Raw genomic sequence first — 21,333 nt, forward strand, 5'->3', positions numbered from 1 at the left:
TAGTTGGAAATACTACCATGAAAGCAAAGTTCTTGGGGAAAGTAATTTGCAAACCATCAACTTTCTAGCTTCAATCGCTTATTACTGATGCAGTCCATGGGAAAGGATTTCAGAAAATGAAAGAGTATTTTCAACAGAGAGAGCGCCACTTTCCCCAAAAATATAATCATCATCTATTATACCACCTTGACCAATCAATAAACAAGGCAAGTTGTCTTTTCGTTTTTGTTTTTTGACTGGAATACCAATGTGTGATCATGGTTTTAACTTAGTGTGCTCTAATATCTAGGAACTGGATAAAAATGAATTTCAGCATGTTTCCCTATTGCTGAAGTGTGTTCAGCGATTCCTCCTAGATGACTTCCAAGAAGATGAGCCTTTGCTCATTCAACAGGGACTCATTCCAAAGATAAGTGTCATATTTTAATTTGGGGGGCTTTTGGTAACTTAAAGAACTAGAGTGGATTCACTTGTCTAGTATTTTCTATTTATTTGAAATCAGATTTGAAAAAAAAACAATTGATACCCATGCTTATTGCCTATATCCAATCACAAGTTAAACTCAGCACATTTCCTGATGTATGAGCTGGGCAGGGCCCTTTGGGAGTAGACAAGAATGAGTTAGAACATCTCACCTTGACAAGCTTATGCAGTAGAGATGACTACAAAATTGCATGTTTTTATTATTTCAGTGAACTTGTGAGGATAAGTAGGGAGTAGACTTTTATATATTTCCCATGCCACCCCCCAAAGGCTCTGTAACTATTTAATCAACTTTCATTAACAGGATTGGACATAGACACAACATCATTAAATACTTCCCCATGCCCACATAAGGCCCCACTTCCCCCATTTTCTATGCCCTGGTTTAACCTGAAAAATAGAAAATTTTTATCTTGTCATCCCAGTTAAGAAATTTTATTCTGTTTTTTTTAAATTAGCCAGAAGGCAATGAGTGCTTTTTAAATGGCATCTGGAAGCGAAGCAGAGCTTGCAAAATCTTTTGCTGCAATTCTTCTCTTTTTAGCATGAGGTTTTGCAGCCCTAAAACTATTTACTGGTGGGGTGAGGTAGAGGGGCAGAAGGATTTTCTGGTTGGAATTAGTATCTTTGATTTACCCCCTGGTCTTTAGTTGCTGAAGTTTATTAAGATCAGGCTGGGCCAGGGAGTATACTCTGTCCATTTTCACTTTAAAATGCCTCTAACTATTGGACTTCCACTCTAGGAGAGAAAGAATGAACTCCAGGCTCTCCCTAACTCCTCTCAGGGACTGTAAAAGTGTTTGTGGAAGATCGGGATCTAAGGACTGTACTTATGCAAACTGTCCTTATTTCATTTTGCATTTAAGCCAACCTAACTGCCTAATGCACTTACTTGCAGATAACAGGGAGCAGGGAAGAGGGGATAAAACTCCGAAGAAAATGGGCAGGGATGTCCCAGGGGTACCTTGGAACCTTCAGCTGGTTCTTTAGGGTGTGTAAGTTGGGATCTGTTTTAACCTGAATTTCCTATTTAGATTTAAGAAGGCCCAAGGTTTTGTGTGTGTTTTTAATTTTATTTTTAGTGTCAGATCAAATCTCTACAGGCATTTTGAAGTCAGGTAAGAGTTTCCATATTCCATTGGAATTCTACTTGGTGATGGAAACGTCTTAACCATAATTTAAACACATTCTAAAATCTGTTATTCCATGTGGTTTTGTCCAAGGGGAATAAAAATATATTATCAAAGCAGATGGGATGCTAGACTCTGCTTTTAGCAGTTGTGTTTTCAGGCTCAACACAAAGGGGACTTGGAAGTAATTTTACTCCACAGGATAAGAATTTCCTATAGAAGGGAACATCTTTAGTCACATACCCTATGATCTTCTTTGATACCACGTGCTTAACAACAAGCAGTGACTATTATGCCTGGCTTCTGGTAATGATGCAGCTGTGGGGGCAGCTGGTGTGTGTTAGACAATGAACACTCATGGTAAAGGGCTTAGTGAGTGATTGCCTGTTCCCAAGTATTGGTCAAGTAATGTGGCATTTTCCCCACTTCTCTGTATCAGTCTATATCTACACTTATATTTGGGCAGGGAGGGAGATTGGGGGGGATAGATGGGATGGTGACTAAGGTATATAAAAGCATAGAATTTTGAGCATGAATTTAGAGAGGGAGAAAAATAAAGCCTTAGCAGTGAGTGCACTTTGAGAGACCTTTCCTCCCTTGTCGACATTTGGGCTGTCAGGGCAAAGGGTGCTTCAGGAGAAGGTGGGTGATTCAATCCAATGCAAACATGTGTATGATTTGAGATGAAAGTACCATAGTAGTGGTGCTCAAAAATTTCTGTACATTAGAATCACCTGGAGAACTTTTTAATGCACTGCCTGACTTGTGTTCCCAGATATTCCAATTTAATTGGTCTGGAATGCGTCCAGGCAACCGTTGCCAAAGCTCCCCAGGTTTTCCTAATTTGCAGCCAAGTTTGAGAACTGATTATTTTGTCCATGTTATTCTTCCGGGGTGCTCGGAGTCTTTAGCATGGACAAAGCCTCTATACCTGTAAGAGCTTTTCTTCCCAGATTCATTTTTATTAACTTTATAGTCAAGCTGATGATTTCTAAATTTGCATGCAGAATTTTTCTTCTTCCTTCTAGGAGTGACCACTCTCAGCAAAAAAAAAAAAAAAAAAAAGAAAAAATTCAAACTTGCTTTACTGAATAAATTCTAGGAAGGTCTATAGATACTTTTTCTACATCAGACCAATCCTAGCAAGTTAATGTAAATTTGGGTGAGGGAAACAATTCTTCAACTGGCTGGAAGCTTTCAGCAAAAGAGGATGAGAGGCAGCCAAGCCCGAGGCTTGTTTCCTGTAAACCACGCATACACAGGGTGCGTTTTCCAAATGCTGCAGCTCCTTCGGTCGTTTGTTTTCTACTTCCAGACTATGAGCATCTCTCCTGTATTGGGGAGGCTCATTCATCTCTTAAACTTTACCTACTGGCTCTGCCCCATAAGGACTTTCGGGCCCTGATTTTGGCCAAGTCTCCAATTCCTGCTAATATTTGAGCATTCAGTTATTATCACCGTGTAGCAGTGACTTAGTGCCCTAAGCTGGAGGCCCGAAGCCAGGCCCAAATGAACTGATAGGAAATGGGAAGTTGTTTTGCTTTAGTGAGAGAATTACCTTGTGGAATTTTATTGCATAGGCCGTAGTTACTCCAACATGTGGTTCCATGAGTGTTTCTTTGCCCATGTACATGGTTTCCTGGTTTGAAAGAACAACAGGATTTCTGACCATAGAAGACGTAGCTTCAGACCCACCCCTGATTCGTGTTACAGAAGATTTCCTGGACACAGCCTTGGTAAGGGAGGGCAGGAGACTTCCCTGAGAAGATCTCATTGGTGAGCTGCAGGAATCTTCAAGTTATCTAGAAAACCTGGATTTCTAAAGATCGGGGTCTTGCTAAAAGGCTCCACATTTTATTATTAGAATATTATTATCTGAAATAGAAACAAACATTTGTTTGCAGCCAGTTTGGTTCCAGAAACAATTTTATAGAAAAACAAAGTGATTTATTTTTATACATACAAATATGTCTTGAGGGTAATATACGGATCTTAATAAAATGATTGAAGCCCAAATAGGCTTTCTCTAAAATTTTTTTCATGGTTTAAAGTCCACTCCTGCCTAGGAGAGAGAGATCAATATTAATGCATTAAATGTTATAAGTTATAATGCTATTAATATTTTTATAACATGAGCTTAATGTTTTTCTTTTTGTTAGATTATTTCCAGGAGTAGGAGTAAAGGTAAGTGTATTATTCACTACTCAAAATTATTCATTAGAAGGTGATTCTGGAGCAGAGAAAAGAATTAAATAAATGATATGTAAAAATAGATCAAAATGGGTTTGAAATTATAATTTGGATTTATTAACTACCTTCTGGCAGTCATATTATGCTGAAACAAATTTTGTTGTAAAGAATGTCTTGAGTTGCATTTTTATTTAGCTGTTTCCTGTTACCATATGGCTACTGTGCACCATTCCGATATAAATCCAAACTAGCAAGTTTAGTTCTTTTTTAAAAGATTTATTTATTCCCCCTCCCCCCGTTGTTTGCTCTCTGTGTCCATTTGTTGTATGTTCTTCTGTGTCTGCTTGTCTTGTCTTTTTAGGCGGCACTGGGAACCGATCCTGGTGCATTCTGGAGTGGGACAGAGGTGCTCAATCTCTTATGCCACCTCAGCTCCCTAGTCTGCTGTGTCTCTTATTGTCTCTCCTCTATTTCTTTTTGTTGTGTCACCTTGCTGCACCAGCTGTCCTGCACAGGCTAGCTCACCTTCATCAGGAGGCCCTGGGAATCAAAATTGCTTGAGCAACATCTGCTTCCCAAAAGTTTAGTTCTTTCAGATTTAATTTGAAGCTGATTCAGATAGCTTTCTCTGCCTTCCAAAAATAAAAAGGTAAAATTTTAGAAATTCTGGAGATTATATCAATGACTTCATTCAGTTTACCTTACATTAAAGATAACTTGACATTTTTCAATTATGTCAGGGAGTCAAAGATGCACTTAAAATATCTGAACATTTCAGGAATTGAGGCCATCTTAGATATATCCTTTTCGTATAGTAGATTTTTTCTTTTGAAGAGCTGTTTTTTTGCTGAAGTTGTCTATTCTAAAAGCTTTCTTGTGGATTTTTCAATATTTTCCAGATATAGGATCATATCATGGAATACCAAAAATTTTACTTTCCTGTTTGGGTACCTTTTATTTCTTTAGCCTGATTGCTCTAGCTAGAACCTTTAGCAAAATACTGACTAACAGTGGTGGCCATAGCAAAATACTGACTAACAGTAGTGGCCATTCTTGTCTTGTTCCTGAGCTCAGTGGGAAAGCTTTCAGTCTTTCACCATTGAGTACAATGTTAGCTGTAGGTTTTCCATATATGCAGTTTACCATATTGAGAAAACTTCCTTCTATTCTTTTCTTTTGGTGTGTTTTTATTAATAAAGGATGTTGTATTTTGTCAAATGCCTTTTCTGCATCAATTGAGAGAACCATGTGATTTTTCTCCAATTTATTAATGTGGTTTATTACACTAATTGTCTTGTGTTGAAAAACCCTTGCATACTTGGGATAAAACTCACTTGATCGTTGAGTATAGTTCTTTTAATGAGCTTTTGAATTCAGTTTGCAAGAATTTTGTTGAGGATTTTTACATCTGTATTCATTAGAGATATTGGTCTGTAATTTTCTTTTAGTATCTTTTTTTAATTGTCTTTTTAAAAAGATATATAGATCACAAAAAATCTTACATTTAAAAAAAAGGTTTACGTCTTTTTTATATGGGAACCTACATAAGAGGTTTCCATTTACCCCCCCCCCCACCTCCCACTCCAACAACCTCTTTCATCATTGTGTCAATTCATTGCATTTGGTGTCATAGTATCTTTATATGGTTTTTGGTACTAGGGTCATGTTGGCTTCATAGAATGAGTCTGGTAGCATTCCTTCCTGTTCAGTTTTTTTTTAAAAACTTGAGCAATATTGGTATTAGATGGTCTTCAAATGATTCGTGGAATTCACCTGTAAAGCCATCTGGTCCTGGACTTTTCATCTGTGGGAGGTTTTTGATGACTGTTTCAGTATATTTACTTGTAATTGGTTTGTTGATCTTCTATTTCTTCTAGGATCAGTATGGTCCATTCTTGTGTTTCTAGGAATTTGTCCATCTTGTCTACATTGTCTAGTTTTTTGGAGTACTGTTGCTCATATTATCCTCTTATGATCTCATTTCTGTGGGGCTAATGGTTATGTCCTCCCTCTCATTTCTGATTTTATTTGCATCTTGTCTTTTTTTCTTTGCCAGACTAGCTAAGAGTTTGTTCATTTTGTTGATCGCAAAAAATAAACTTTTGGTTTTGTTGATTCTCTTTATAGTTTTTTTGGTAATGAATTTCATTTATTTTTGCTCTGATCTTTATCATTTCTTCCCTTTGGCTTGGTTTGGGGTTAGTTTGCTATTCTTTTCTAATTCCTCCGGGTATGCATATAGGTCTTTGATTTTATCTCTTTCTTCTTTTTCAATGTAAGCATTGAGGACTATAATTTTTTCTTTCAGCATTGCCTTTGTTGTATCCCATAGGCTTTGATATGCTGTGTCCTCATTTTCATTCATCTCAAGATATTTACTGAATTTTCTTGCAGTTTCTTCTTTGACCCCCCTGATTATTTAAAAATGTGGTGTTTAATTTCCATATATTTGCGAATTTTCCCTTTTTCTCTCCAGTATTGATTTCCAGCTTCATTTTGGTATGATCAGAGTAAGTGTTTTATATAACTTCAGTTGTTTTATATTTATTGAGACCTGTCTTGTAACCAACATATGGTCTTTCCTGGAGAAGGACTAATGAGCACTTGAAGGAATGTGTATCCTGCTGTTTTGGGGTGTAATGCTCTGTAAATGTCAGGTGTAGGTCAATTTTCATATCCTTTGTCCAGATGTTCTGTCCAATGCTGAGTGGTGGAATGAAGTCTCCAGCTATTATTGTAGAGATGTCTATTATGCGTGCCTCATGTATCTTGGGGCACCCAGGTTAGGTGCATTAATATGTTATTTTTTCTTGGTGAATTGTCCCTTTTATTAATATATAATGATCTTTTCATCCTTATAATAGTTTTACATTTAAAATCTATTTCCGGGAAACGGACTTTGGCCCAGTGGTTAGGGCGTCCGTCTACCACATGGGAGGCCCGCGGTTCAAGCCCCGGGCCTCCTTGACCCGTGTGGAGCTGGCCCATGCGCAGTGCTGATGCGCGCAAGGAGTGCTGTGCCACGCAGGGTGTCCCCCGCGTGGGGGAGCCCCACGCGCAAGGAGTGCACCCATAAGGAGAGCCGCCCAGCGCGAAGGAGGGAGCAGCCTGCCGAGGAATGGCGCCGCCCACACTTCCAGTGCCACTGACGACAACAGAAGCGGACAAAGAAACAAGAAACAAGACGCAGCAAAAAGACACAGAAAACAGACAACCGGGGGAGGGGAGGGGAATTAAATAAATAAAAATAAATCTTTAAAAAAAAAAAAAATCTATTTCCAACCTTTCACTTTCAACCTGATTATGTCCTTACATCTGAGGTGAGTCTCTTGTAGACCACAAATAGATGACTCATATTTTTTCATCCATTCTATCAGTGTATGTCTTTTGTTCTGGGAATTTAAGCCATTAACATTCAGTGTTACTACTGAAAGACATTTACTTGCATCATCCAGTTTATCCTTTGACTTTCTGTTGTCATATCTTACTATTATCTGTCTTTTTAACCTTTAATTTAGCCTTCTTAATAATCTTTATTTCTATACTCTCACCCTTGTTTTTTCCATTTAGGCTAAAGCACTCCCTTTAGTATCTCTTGTAATTCTGGTCTTTTGGCAACATACTCTCTGTTTTTCTTTGTTTTGAAGACTTTAATCTCACCCTCATTTTTGAAGGACAGGCTTGGCAGATACAGAATTCTTGGCTAGCAATTTTTTTCTTTCTGTACCTTAAATACATCATATCCCTGTCTTCTCATCTCCATGGTTTCTGGTGAGGGGTCAGCAGTTAATCTTATTGAGATTTCCTTTTATGTGATGCTTTGTTTTCCTGTTGCTGCTTTCAGAATCCTCTCTTTATCTCTGATATTTGTCATACTAAATAGTAGGTATCTCAGGGTAGGTGTATTTAGATTTATTCTGTTTGTGGTGCATTGTCCTTCTTAGATATTGATATTTTTATCTTTTATAAGGATTGGGGAAGTTTTTGATTATTTCCTCAAATATTCTTTCTGCCCCTTTTCCATCCTCTCCCCCTTCCGGGACACGAGTTATGCATTTCATGTTGTCATTCAGTTCCCTGAGACCCATTTCCATTTTTTTCCCCCATTCTTTTCTCTTCCTGGTTTTCTGTCTACAAGTTCAGATGTTCTGTCCTTGATATCACTAATTCTGTCCTCTAACGATTCAAATCTGCTGTTATGTGCCTCTAATGTATTTTAATCTCATCCATTGTGTCCTTCATTCCCATAAACTCTATTACTTCTGGGGACAAAATCAACTTTGTTTGAGGAGAACTGAGTTAAGAGAATTTTCAGTATATAGTTCAAATAGGCTTAAGTGATAATGATGATTTGTTGACTCAAAAAAAAATGTCTAGAGATCAGTTCCAGGTGCAATCTAGTTGTGGCTCTTTTCCATTTCTCAGAAGTTCTTTCAGTTCTGACTCCTAAGGTTCGTCTTTGCTGTCAAGTTGGTTCCCTTGTTGGTTGCCCTCAATAAGGGCTTTGTGCTTCCATATTCACTATGGGAGAGAAAGATGTAGGTCCTGCAACCATCAAACAAGTCCCTAGCTGTGCTCTGATTGGACAACTCTCTCCCCCATGAAGCAATCACTAGGAAAAGATGAATGGACTTCCCTGACTAGGTTAAACCAATCAGGAGCCATTCAGAAACTCATCATTCCCACCCATATACCATGACTACTCCATAACAGAGGAGGGGTGGAAAGGATGATGGGAAGGCCCCCACAACATCTGTAACAGTTGTTCTTCCTATTCTACACTCTTGTAGGGTGATGTATTGTTCAGCCATTGCATCTTTTTTTTATTTTTAAGATTTATTATTTATTTTTCTCCCCTTCCCCCACCCCCCCAGTTGTCAGCTCTCTGCATCCATTCACTGTGTGTTCTTCAGTGACCACTTCTATCCTTATCAGCGGCACCTGGAATCTGTGTTTCTTTTTGTTGCGTCATCTTGTGTCAGCTCTCTGTGTGTGTGGCACCATTGGGCAGGCTGCGCTTTCTTTCACGCTGGGCGGTTCTTATGGGGCGCACTCCTTGTGCCTGGGGATCCCCTGCACGGGGGACACCTCTGTGTGGCAGGGCACTCCTTGTGTGCATCAGCACTGTGCATAGGCCAGCTCCACACAGGTCAAGGAGGCCCGAGGTTTGAACCGTGGACCTCCCATGTGGTCGATGGACGCCCTAACCACTGGGCCAAGTCCGCTTGCCAGTCATTGCATCTTTGCTTTCGTTTTCATATGCAGCTTGCTTTTATTACCCCCCTGCGTTTTTTTCACATACCATGCAATCTATCCCAACTGTATAACCAGGGGATCTTAGTATAATGAGTTGTGTTTTCATCACCATGGTCAATTATAGAACAGTTTCATAGCTCCAAAAAGGGAAAAACTCATTCCTCTTAATTCCCCCTATTATTGACACTTAGCATTGGTGTGGCAGCTTTGTTACAATTGATGGAAAATGATAAAATATTACTATTCATTATAGTCCATCATTCACATTAGGTTTATTTTGTTCATATACCACACTATTTTTAATACCTTGTAATAGTGACACATATTCTATTTTGTGGAAGAACATCTTTATATTTGTACTATTAACCACCTTCACTGTCCACAACAGGTTCACCGTGTTACACAGTCCTCTGTTTCATCCTCTAGCTTTCCTTCTAGTGACATACATGACCCTAAACATCACTTATCAACCACAATCCCACACATGGTTCAGGGCTGTTCATTACACTCAAAATGTGCTACCATCATTTCTATCCATTTCCAAACATTTACAATCAACCTTGTTAAGAATTCTGCACAAATTAAGAATCAGCTCCATGTTCTCTACTCTCATTATGTTTTCTGGGAACCTGTGTTCTCGACATTAACTCCATGAGTTTTCTCATTATATTTAATATTAGTGAGCTCATACAACAGTTCTTCTTTTGTATCTGGCTTACTTCACTCAACATAATGTCTTTGAGGTTAATTCATGTTGTCACGTGCATCAGGACTTCATTTCTTCTTACAGCTGAATATATTCCATTGTATATATATACCACACTTTGTTTACCTTTCCTCAGTTGATGGGCAGTTGGGTTATTTCCATTTTTTGGCAATTGTGAATAATGCTGCTATGAACATTGGTGGGAAAATGTCTATTTGCATCCCTGCTTTCAGTTCTTCTGGGTATTTGTCTAGTAGAAGAATTGCTGGGTTATATGACAATTGCAGACTTAGCTTCCTGAGGAAACATCAAACTGTTTTCCTCAGTAGCTATACCATTCAATATTTTCACCAGCCATGAATACATGTACCTATTTCTCCACATCCTCTCCAACACTTGTAGTTTTCTGTTTTAATGGTGGCCATTCTAATAGGTGTGAAATGAAATCTCATTGGTGTTTTGAGTTGCATCTCCCTAATAGCAAGTGATGTGGAACATCTTTTCATGTTCTTTTTAGCATTTGTATTTCTTCTTTGGAAACTGTCTATTCAAACCGTTTCTTAATTTTGGGTTGTTTGTCTATTTATTGTTGCATCATAGGATTTCTTTATAGATTCTGGATATTAAACCTATATCAGATATGTGGTTTCCAAATATTTTCTCCCATTGGTAGAAAGGTGGTAGGCTGCCTTATCACCTTCTTTACAAACTCCTTTGAAGCACAAAAGTATTCACTTTTAAAGAAGTTCCATTTTTTTTCTTTCATTGCTCATGCTTTGGGTGTAAAGTCTAAGAAATCACCATTTACCACAAGATCTTGAAGATGCTTCCCTACATTTCTTTCTAGGAGTTTTATGGTCCTGGCTGTCATATATGGGTGTTTGATGCATTTTGAGTTAATCTTTGTGTAAAGTGTGAGACGGGGGTCCTGTTTCATTCCCTTATCCCAAAACCATTTTTTGAAGAGACCATTCCATCCAAGTTGAATGGACCTGGCAGCTGTGTCAAAAATCACCTGACCATATATGTGGGGGTCTATTTCCAAGTTCTCAATTCAGTTCCATTGGTCAATCTATCTTTATGTCAGAACCAGGCTGTTGTTTTGTTTTTAACACTTTAGCTAAGTAAAACGCTTTAAAGTCAGGAAGTGACTTTAAACTTGTTTCCTCTCTTTAAAAACAGTTTTGGCTGTTCAGGGCCCCTTAACCTTCCAAATAAATTTGATAGTTGGCTTTTCCGTTTCTGCAAAAATGGCTATTGGGATTTTTATTGGGATTGCATTGAATCTATATCAATTTGGGTAGACTTGACATCTTAATGATATTTAGTCTTCTAATCCACGAACACCAATGTCCTTCCATGTACTTAAGGTTTCTTTGATTTTTTTTTTCAGCAATTTTTGTGGTTTTCAGAATACAGGTCTTTTACATCCTTGGTTAATTTTATTCCTAGATATTTGATTCTATTAGTTGCTATTGTAAATGGACTTTTTTTTCTTGATTTCTTCCTCAGCTTGCTAATTGCTAGTGTATAGAAACACTATTGATTTTTGCATATTGATCTTATATCCTGCCACTTTGCTGAACTCATTAGCTCTAGTGGGTTTGTTGTAGATTCTGGGGGACTTTCTAAAATCAGAATCAAGTCCCCTGCAAATAGTGAACATTTTACTTCTTTCTTTCTAATTTGGACGTTCTTTATTTCTTTTTTTTTTTTTTTTTAGAAGGTACTAGGGATTGAACCCAGACCCTCATATATGGGAAGTAGGTGCTCAACCACTGAGCTACATTGGCTCTTCTATTTCTTTTTCTTACCTAAATTGCTCCAGCTAGAACTTCTAGCACAAAGTTATATAATGTTGGCAGTGGGCATCATTGAATTGTTCCCAATCTTAGAGGGAAAGCGTTCAGTCTTTCATGATTGTTAGCTGTGGGTTTTCATTGATGCTCTTCATAATTTTGAGGAAGTTCCTTTCTATTCCTATCTTTCTAAATTTTTTTTTTAAAGATTTATTTTATTTATTTATTTCTCTCCCCTTCCCCCCCACCCCGGTTGTCTGCTCTCTGTGTCTATTTGTTGCATCTTCTTTGTCTGCTTCTGTTGTTGTTAGCGGCACAGGAATCTGTGTTTCTTTTTTTTTGTGTGTGTATCTTGTGTCAGCTCTCTGTGTGGGCGGCACTGTTCCTGGGCAGGCTGAACTTTCTTTTGCGCTGGGCGGCTGTCCTTACGGGGCGCATTTCTTGCGCATGGGGCTCCCCTATGTGGGGGACACCCCTGCGTGGCATGGCACTCGTTGCGCGCATCAGCACTGTGCATGGGCCAACTCCACACGAGTCAAGGAGGCCCGGGGTTTGAATCACAGACCTCCCATGTGGTAGACGGATGCCCTAACCACTGGGCCAAGTCCGCCGCCCTCTAAATGTTTTAATCAAGAAATAAATGCTGGATTTTGCATCAATTGAGATGATCATGTGGTTTTACCCCTTTGATTTATTAATGTATGTATTACATTAATTCTCTGGCATTAAAATACCCTTGCTTACCTGGGGTAAAATCTACTTGATCATTATTCCTTTAACGAGGTGTTGGATTCAATTTGCAAATATTTTGTTGAGGATTTTTTTGCATCTATATTCACTGGAGAAATTGGTCTAGAGTTTTCATTTCTTGTATCCTTTTCTGGCTTTGATGTTAGGATGATGTTGACTTCATAGAATGAGTTAGGTAGTGTTGCCTCTTCAATTTTTTTGCAAGACTTTGAGCAAGATTGGTATTTATCATCTTTGAATGACTGGTAGAATTCACCTGTGAAATCATCTGCTCCTGGGCTTTTCTTTGGCAGGTCTTTGATTACTGTTTCAAACTCTTTACTTATGATTGACTTGTTGTAGCAGTTTGATATGGTTATGAATTTGAAAAATAGATATTGGATTATGTTTGTAATCTTGTTTGTACCTGGGCATGATTAAGTCATGATTAGGGCTTTGATTGGGCCACATCATTAGGGCACCAAGGGGTGGAGACTCACATATAAAAGGCATGGCAAAGGACAGATTTGAGGGTTTTTGATGTTGGAGTTTGATGCTGAAGCTTTAAGCTGGAGCCCCGGGAAGTAAGCTCATAGAGGAAAGAGAAGCAAACCCCAGGAAGAGAGGAACCCTGAACCCAGGAAGAAGCAAGCTCTGGGAAGAAAGGATCCTTGAACCCAGAGAGACACAAGACTCTGGGAGGGAGGAATGCAGGAAGCCTGAACCCTCACAGACGTTGGCAGCCATCTTGCTCCAACATGTGAAAATAGACTTTGGTGAGGGAAGTAACTTAAGCTTTCTGGCCTGGTATCTGTAAGCTCCTACCTCAAATAAATACCCTTTATAAAAACCAGCCAGTTTCTGGTATTTTGCATCAGCACCCATTTGACTGACTAATACAGTTGTGGTCTTCTATTTCTTTTAGAGTCAGTGTAGATTGTGTGTTTCTAGGAAATTATCCAGTTCTTCTTATTTGTCTAATTTGTTGGCATACAGTTCATAGTATCCTCTTACAATCTTTATTTTTGTGGGGTCAATAATAATATCGCCCTCTTAATTCTAATTTTCTTTGCATCTTTTTTTTTGGTCAGACTAGCTAAGGTTTTGTTAGTTTTATTAGTATTCTTAAAGAACCAGCTTTTGGTTTTGTTGAGTTGCTCTGTTGTCTTTTCTCAGTTTCATTTATTTCTGCTCTGATCTTTAATTTTTTTCTTTCTGCTTGCTTTGGGATTAGTTTGCTTTTCTTTTTCTTGTTCCTCCAAGTATGCAGTTATGTCCTTGATATTTTTTTTTTTCAACTCTTTCTTAAAATAAGCATTGAGGGCTATACATTTCCCTCTCAGCACTGCTTTTGCTGCATCCCATAAGTTATGGTATATTGTGTTCTTGTTTTCATTCATCTTGAGATATTTAATGATTTCCTTGCAATTTCTGCTTTGACCCACTGATTGTTTATGAGTTGGTTGTTTAGGACTTCTGGGAAGATGGAGGATTAGAGTGGTGGTGGGATCACTTCTCTTTCAGAAAAAATAGCTAGAGGACAAGTAGAGACTGTCTGGGGAGCTGCTTTGTGGCTAAGGACACCAGAGGAATGTGAGACACCATCCAGAAGAAAGAGGGGAAAGGGAAAGGGTCTCAGCTGGCTGAAAAATCCCATGAGTAGAGCTGCAAAAGCAGCAGTGGGTACACTACTGCCCCTCCCCCCATGGGGCAAATAGTATTCTGTGGACTGCAGTGGCTGTGGACTGTGTTAACTGGGGATTGAGAGAGTTGCGCGGTACCTCTTCCCGAAAAAAGGGGAGAGTGAGGGATACAGCCTAAAGCAAATTCAAATTTTGGCCAGTGATCTTGGTCAGCTGCATTGGATGGGTTGCATATACACACAATGGAATATTGTTCAATTGTAAGAAGAAATTAAGTCACAAAGTATATGACAATGTAAATGAACCTGGAGAAATTATGTTGAGTGAAGCAGGTGAGGCACAAAAGTACAAATATTGTATGACTTTGCTTTTATGAACTAAATATAGTGAGCAAATCCATGGAATTAAATAGCTAGAATATAAGTCACCAGAGAAAAGAATGTGGTTGAGAATTGAAAGCTAAAGTTTAATCTTTGGAAAATTGGTAAGTTGTTTGTAAATGAATAGAAATATTGAAAGCACGCCGTAGGATTCGTAATTAGCACTAACATATGGGTATGAAAATGGTTTTTTCTTTTGTTTTTGAGTAATGAAAATGCTCTAATATTGATTGAAGTAATGAATGTACAACTTGGTGACTGTACCAAATGCCATTGATTGTACACTTTAGATAAATTGTACGGTTTATGAACAAAAAAAATAAGGTGGGTTGGAAAAATATACCAAATGCAAGATACAAGCTGTAGTTAGTAGTAATACTTTGATGATGTGAAACATTTGTAACAAATTATAAAAGAACAACATTGCAAGGGTATTTGTGGTGGGGTGATATATGGCATCACATAATGTTATATACATGTTTGTTTTTTAAGTTAACAACTTTTACAATATGCTAATTGTTTATGTTCATGTATGAATGATAGACATCAATAAATTATTTTTAAAATGAAAAACAAAAACAAAAAACCGGATACCAGATTGAGCTGCTGAAGGGCGCAGGCCTTGGTCATGCTCAACTTCCTCAGTGTTCTCCCTCCTCACTTGGCAGGACTTGGGTGCATCAGCTGTATTATATTCATTTCTGCTTGTTTCGTGTGGGTTCACCTTCATTCCTTTGAGGGTGCCTGCCAATGTTTCTCAGCTATTTGTATGCACTCTCTGGGTAGACACCACTGGTCATCAGATATTTAAGGACATTTTAAAGTGTCCATTTTGAATGAATAGCCTCTGGACATGAAAGTTCAATCTAAAACCAAGGAATAAAAAGGCAGCCAACCTGTTCCTCTCATTCCATGAGACTGCAGTGAGGAGAAAGGCTTGGGCTTACATCCAGTGTCATCGTCTCACCTGACCATGTAAGAGCCACTCAAATCCTATCACTCCTTCCCTCCAAACCTTCGGTGGCTCCTGGGCTCTTGGATGTCGTGTGAACTCTTGATAATCACATCTGAGTCTCTGCATCATCTGGCTGCACCCCGCCTTTACTAACTAGTCCCTTTGCAAAGCCTGCTCTCCATCACAGAGAAATTCTTTGCTAAGAAGGGACACGGAGGGGGAAAAGAGCAGTACTCCAAAACATCAAAACACATTTGCCTAGTGTATTTTACCACTATAAAAAAAAGCACCCTCCTTTCCATTATTCAGGGACAGAATGGCCTTGGTTAGAGTGTCGCAGGGATAGGGGCTCGGGAGGGAGTTGAGAGTGAGTCTGACTGGAAGGGGTTTTTTGTCCTGCCCCCCTTCACCCTGGCAAGCTGCCTCCATTTCCCTGGTTCTTGGACTCTACTTTCTGGGTCTTACTCATGGTTATAACAAACTAGTTAATCAGGCACCAATCATTGAGAGTTGATTCTACGCAATATGCTCCAACATGCATACTGTCTTCTACCTGCCAGTCATTCCCTCTGCCATAGTGGTCCTCTCCACAGCTTCCACCTGTCTAAACTCTGCCCTTGGAGACTTGCTTCAAATGGTACCTCAACCCTCTCTGCCTCCACACATTAGAAATGATCTCTTTCTTCTCATCTCTTCATAATTAGTCTTCACCATTTACTGCATTCTTCTTAATTATTTGTGCATCTATTTTTCCTAATGAATTATTAAGCATCTGGAGGGCAAGGTCTGTGTTTCTTTCTTCTTTGAATCTCCCACGCTCCCTCATAAAGAAGAGATACGCAGTCTGTCTTCATATAAGGAAGGGAGGCAGGAAGGAAAAACACTGATGCTGGAGATACGGTTTCAGATCCTGGAGGAAGCTTCTTCCATCTGATGTGGGATGCTTGATTGTTCTATAGAAGCCTACTTACCTAAAGAAGGCTATCTATCTTTGTAATATACTATTACAAAGGAAAGCTTCAAGGGAGAAGAAATCTTTTCACTTGTTCTTACTCACTTGGAGCATAGTCTTAGACAACTATGAATGAGATTCAGATTGGTATGGGAATGAATCATGTCCACCACTAAAGACATGTTCAAGTCATAACCCCCAGTCATGTGGGTGTGATCCCATTTGTAAATAGGACCTTTGAAGATGTCACTAGTTCAGGTGAGGCCAAACTAAATGAGGATGGACCTTTATCCGATATGGCCGAAGTCCTTATAAGGAAAGGAAATTGAAAATGGAAGAAGAAACCAGAGGAGAAGGCAGAGGAGAGAGAGATCACCATGTGATGGAGGCAGAGAGATGTCTACAAACCAAGGAACCCCAAGGATTGTTGCAAGTGAGCCCAGAATTCTACACCCTCCAGGAGAAAACATGGCATGGTGATACTTCGATGTTGGGCTCCTAGACTCCAAACTGTGAACCAATAAATTCTTGTTGTTTAAGCAAAAAAAGTGTTTAACCTCCATATGTCCAGGAACTTTCCAGTTCTTCTTCTGTTATTGATTTCCAGCTTTATTCCATCATGATCAGAGAAAGTGCATTATTTAATTGCAATCTTAAAATTTATTAAAACCTGTTTTTTTTTTTTTTATTTATTCATTTCTCTCCCCTTTCCCCCCGACCTTGGTTGTCTGTTCTGTGTCTGTTCGCTGCGTTGTCTTCTTTGTCCGTTTCTGTTGTTGTCAGCGGCACGGGAATCTGTGTTTCTTTTTTGTTGTGTCATCTTGTTGTGTCAGCTCTCCGTGTGTGCGGTGCCATTCCTGGGCAGGCTGCACTTTCTTTCACACTGGGCGGCTCTCCTTAGGGGGCACACTCCTTGCGCGTGGGGCTCCCCTATGCAGGGGACACCCCTGCATGGCAGGGCACTCCTTGCGCGCATCAGCACTGCGCATGGACCAGCTCCACACGGGTCAAAGAGGCCTGGGGTTTGAACCGTGGACCTCCCATGTGGTAGATGGACACTCTAACCACTGGGCCAAGTCTGCCACCCCTAAGACCTGCTTTGTGACCCAACATGTGTCTATCCTGGAGAAGATGCTCCATGAACAATTGAGAAGAATGTGTATACTACTGTGGGGGTACAATGTTCTGTGTATGTCTGTTAGGTCTAGTTCATTTATCATATCATTCAAGTTCTCTGTTTCCTTATTGATCCTCTGTCTAGATGCTCTATTGATGAAAGTGGTATATTGAAGTCTCCAGCTTTTATGTAGAGACTTCTAATTCTGCCTTTAGTTTTGCCAGTGTTTGCTTCATGTAATTTATGGCACTCTTGTTAGGTGCATAAATACTTATGGTTGTTATTTCTTCTTGGTGAATTGTTCCTTTTATTAATATATGATGTCCTTCCTTGTCTTTTATAACAGTTTTGCATTTAAAGTCTATTTTGTCTGATATCAAAATATTAATAGCTACCCTAACTCTTTTTTTGATTATTGTTTGTGTAGAATATCTTTTTACCACCTTTCACTTTCAAGCTCTTTGTGACTTGGGTCTGAGGAAAGTCTCTTATATATGGTATATAGATGGATCATAATTTTTTTATCCATTCTGTCAATCTGTGTCCTTTATCCTTTGGCTTTTATATGCCATATCTTATTTTTGCCACTCTTTTTACCCTTTTAGTTACTCTTACTGATAGTCTTCATTTCTGTATTCTCATTCAAGCCTCACTTGTCTTTTCCTTTCAGCTTGCAGAACTCCCTTTAGTGTATCTTGTAGGGCTGGTCTCTTGGTAACAAACTCTTTCAGTTTTTGTTTATCTGAATATTTTAAACTCTCCCTCAATTTTGAAGGGTTAAAGAATTCTTGGTTGGTAGTTTTTCTCTTTCATATCTTAAATATATCATACCACTGCCTTCCTGCCTCCATGGTTTCTTATGAGGAATTGGCACTTAGTGTTACTGAGCATCTGTTGGATGTGATGAATTACTTTTCTCTTGCTGCTTTTAGAATTCTCTCTTTATCTCTGGAATTTGACATTCAGATTAATATGTATTATGAAGTAGGTCTATTTGGACTTATTCTGTTGGGAATATGTTGTACTTCTTGGATATTGTGGTAGTTTTAGACTGTATGTATCCCAGAGAATCACTTTCTTAAAGCCGGCCCATTCCTGTGGATGTAAGCCTGTTGTGGGTGAGAGCTTTTCATTAGGTTACTTTAGTAAGGCATTGCCCAGGGTGGGTCTTAATTCGTTAAGTGGAGTCATTTATAAATGGGATGAATACACAGAGACAGAGGCAAAGAGAAAAGCCTTTGGAACAAAGAGAAAGCCAGAAGAAGCAAGACACTGAAGGCAGTGAAACTCAGAGGAGAAAGATGGGGCCAATAGATGCCACCATGTGTCTGGTCATGTGACAGAGTCCAGGATCATCAGCAGCTGGTCTTTGGGGAGAAAGCATCACCTGAATGATGTCTTGATTTGGACATTTAACCTTAAAATAGTAAGGTTGCAGTTTAGTAAATCCCCATTGTAAAATTCAGCCCATTACTGGTATATTGCATTTTGGCAGTCTGGCAAGCTAAAACAGAAATGTATACTTATGTCTTTCATATGGTTGGGACATTTTTGGTCATTCTTTCCTAAATTCTTTTTGTCCCTTTTCCTTTCTCCTTTGTTTGTGTAATTCATGTTGGAATTCAATTCCCTGTGACTCTGCTCAATTTTTTCTGTTCTTGATATATTCTTCTGTCTGTTTGATTTCAGATGTCCTGTTTTGTAGCTCACTGATCCTTCTGCCTGTTCAAATCTGCTGTTGTATGCCTCTAGTGTATTTTTAATCTCATCAGTTGTGCCTTTAATTCCTATAAATTCTGTTGTTTTTCTTTGTTTACTTTAAAATTTTTTTATATTCCGTGTCTTCTTAATATCCAATATCCTTTATCTCTTTGTCCCTATTTTTCTTCATCTCCTTGAATTTTATTTACAAGTTTTGTTTGAACATCTTTGATTAGTTCCAAATTGTACATCTCCTCCTACTTTTTAACAAAAATGTGTTCCTTTGACTTGGCCATGTCTTCCTGTTTCTTAGTATGGCTTGTAATTTTTAAATTTATTTTTAAATTTTAAAATTTTATTGCCAATGTCTGGACATCTGATTATCTTGATGAATTTATTCTGAAGGCTGGCTTCTCTGTCTTGCCTAGGATGTTTTTTGTTGACTGACTTTGTGTTAAGTCTCTACTTTGCCACTTGGTTCATCAGTATTTCCCAGCCACAACAGGACTAGAGACCCATTAAGGGGGTGTAGACTAATTCCAAAGGGGTCCTGGAGAGATGGTCAGGAAAGACACCAAAAAGCCTTTTTTTCCCAGCTCCATGAGGGTATGCTCTCCTGTTCTGCCCAGTAGATGGCACTCCTTGCCAAAAAAGCCTTTTTGATGGCTCCCTGAAAGTGTGCTCTCTTGGCTTGCTCAGAGATGGTGCTCTTTGGCAACCTATTCCCGAGAGCCCTAAGAAGGCAGGATATTTTTAGCTTTTCTGCCATGTCAATGACATGGTAAGTACTTGTCTGGATGGGGTAAAACAGCTAGACCCAGTGGCCCAAATTTGTTGGCCAAAAATTGGATCATTACAGGGCTGTGTCCCCCTGATCTTGGGGAGGGGGATTTCTGCCCTTAGGCAGGGATTGGACCCAAAGCTACTTGCCTCAAGGGTGGTGCCTGCAGCCATGGCTGACTAAGTTATTCAGTCTTTCATGGTGGTTTCTCAGTCTCTTTGTCCTGTTCTTCCCTGGATGCTGCACAGCATTCCTCTGGTCATTGGAGCCCAGAATGGTTGTTTCAGACAGTTTCTGCCTGTTGACTAGGTGTTTGTGGAAGAGGAGTGAGCCCTACAGCTCCCTACTCAGCCATCGTCCCACAGGAAGTGTGGGCTGCGCCATTCCTGGGCAGGCTGCACTTTCTTTCACACTGGGCGGCTCTCCTTAGGGGGCACACTCCTTGCGCGTGGGGCTCCCCTACGCGGGGGACACCCCTGTGTGGCACAGCACTCCTTGGGCGCATTAGCACTGCACATGGGCCAGCTCCACACGGGTCAAGAAGGCCCAGGGTTTGAACAGCAGATCTCCCATGTGGTAGATGGACGCCCTAACCACTGGGCCAAGTCTGCTTCCCTTTTATTTTTTTAAGTTTTTATTTATGGCAAGTCTATATTCAGCTTCCTTAGGAACTGTCAAACAGTCCTCCACAGTGGCTGTACCATTCTACATTTCCACCAACAGTGAATCAGCATTCCTATCTCTGCACATCCTCTCCAACATTTATGGTTTTCTAACTTGTTAAGAGTGGCCGGTCTAATAGGTGTGAAAAGATATCTCATTGTAGTTTTGATTTATATTTCCCTAGTCGCTAGTGATGTGGAACATTTTTTCATGTCTTTCTTTGCCATTTTTATTTCTTCTTTGGACAATTGTCTTTTCAAGGCCTTTGCCCATTTCTTAATCAGGTCGTTTGTCTTTTTATTGTTGAGTTGTATGCGTTCTTTGTAAATATAGATATTAAACATTTTTGGATATGTGATATCCAAATATTTTCTCCCTTTGAGTTGGCTACCTTTTCACCCTTTTGACAGAGTCCTTTAAGGTGCAAAAGTATTTAATTTTGAGGAGGTCACATTTGTCTATTTTGTTGTTGTTGTTCATGCTTGGGTTTAAGATTTAAGAAACTACTGCTTATCACCAGATCTTGAAGATATTTTCCTACATTTTCTTCTAGAAGTTTTATGGATGTCACTTTGTATTTAGGTCCTTGATCCTTCTCTAGAGTTTTGAGAACTTTAATCAAATGCTTTCTAAACTTTTCAGTTTCCTGCAGTAAATGAATTTCAAAAGTAACTTTTCTGTCTCTTGAGTTACCATGTTCCTCTCCTTTTCTGTGAGATCATATGTTGTTAGTTTCTCTTTGCTATTTTTTAAATGAAGAGATGGAATGATTCTGGTATTTGCCAATTAACAGAGTGCATAAATATCTTTAGGGACTCTTGGCTGTCCACCCGAATTCTGTTAGAGTC

General features: G+C 39.2%; 1 protein-coding gene across 1 annotated transcript in view; it reads left to right on the top strand.

Moving 5' to 3' along the window:
- The window catches only part of SYCP2L (synaptonemal complex protein 2 like), a 141,766-nt gene that overhangs the window by 3,131 nt on the left and 117,302 nt on the right, over nt 1–21,333 (top strand). Inside the window, exons 4-7 of the mRNA XM_058285113.1 lie at nt 69–206; nt 290–409; nt 3,245–3,349; nt 3,773–3,797. Of these exons, the coding sequence (XP_058141096.1) occupies nt 69–206; nt 290–409; nt 3,245–3,349; nt 3,773–3,797 (388 nt within the window). The remainder of the gene's footprint in view (nt 1–68; nt 207–289; nt 410–3,244; nt 3,350–3,772; nt 3,798–21,333) is intronic.

Source organism: Dasypus novemcinctus, chromosome 22 (genome assembly GCF_030445035.2).
Source record: "Dasypus novemcinctus isolate mDasNov1 chromosome 22, mDasNov1.1.hap2, whole genome shotgun sequence".
In the NCBI taxonomy this organism is placed as follows: domain Eukaryota; kingdom Metazoa; phylum Chordata; class Mammalia; order Cingulata; family Dasypodidae; genus Dasypus; species Dasypus novemcinctus.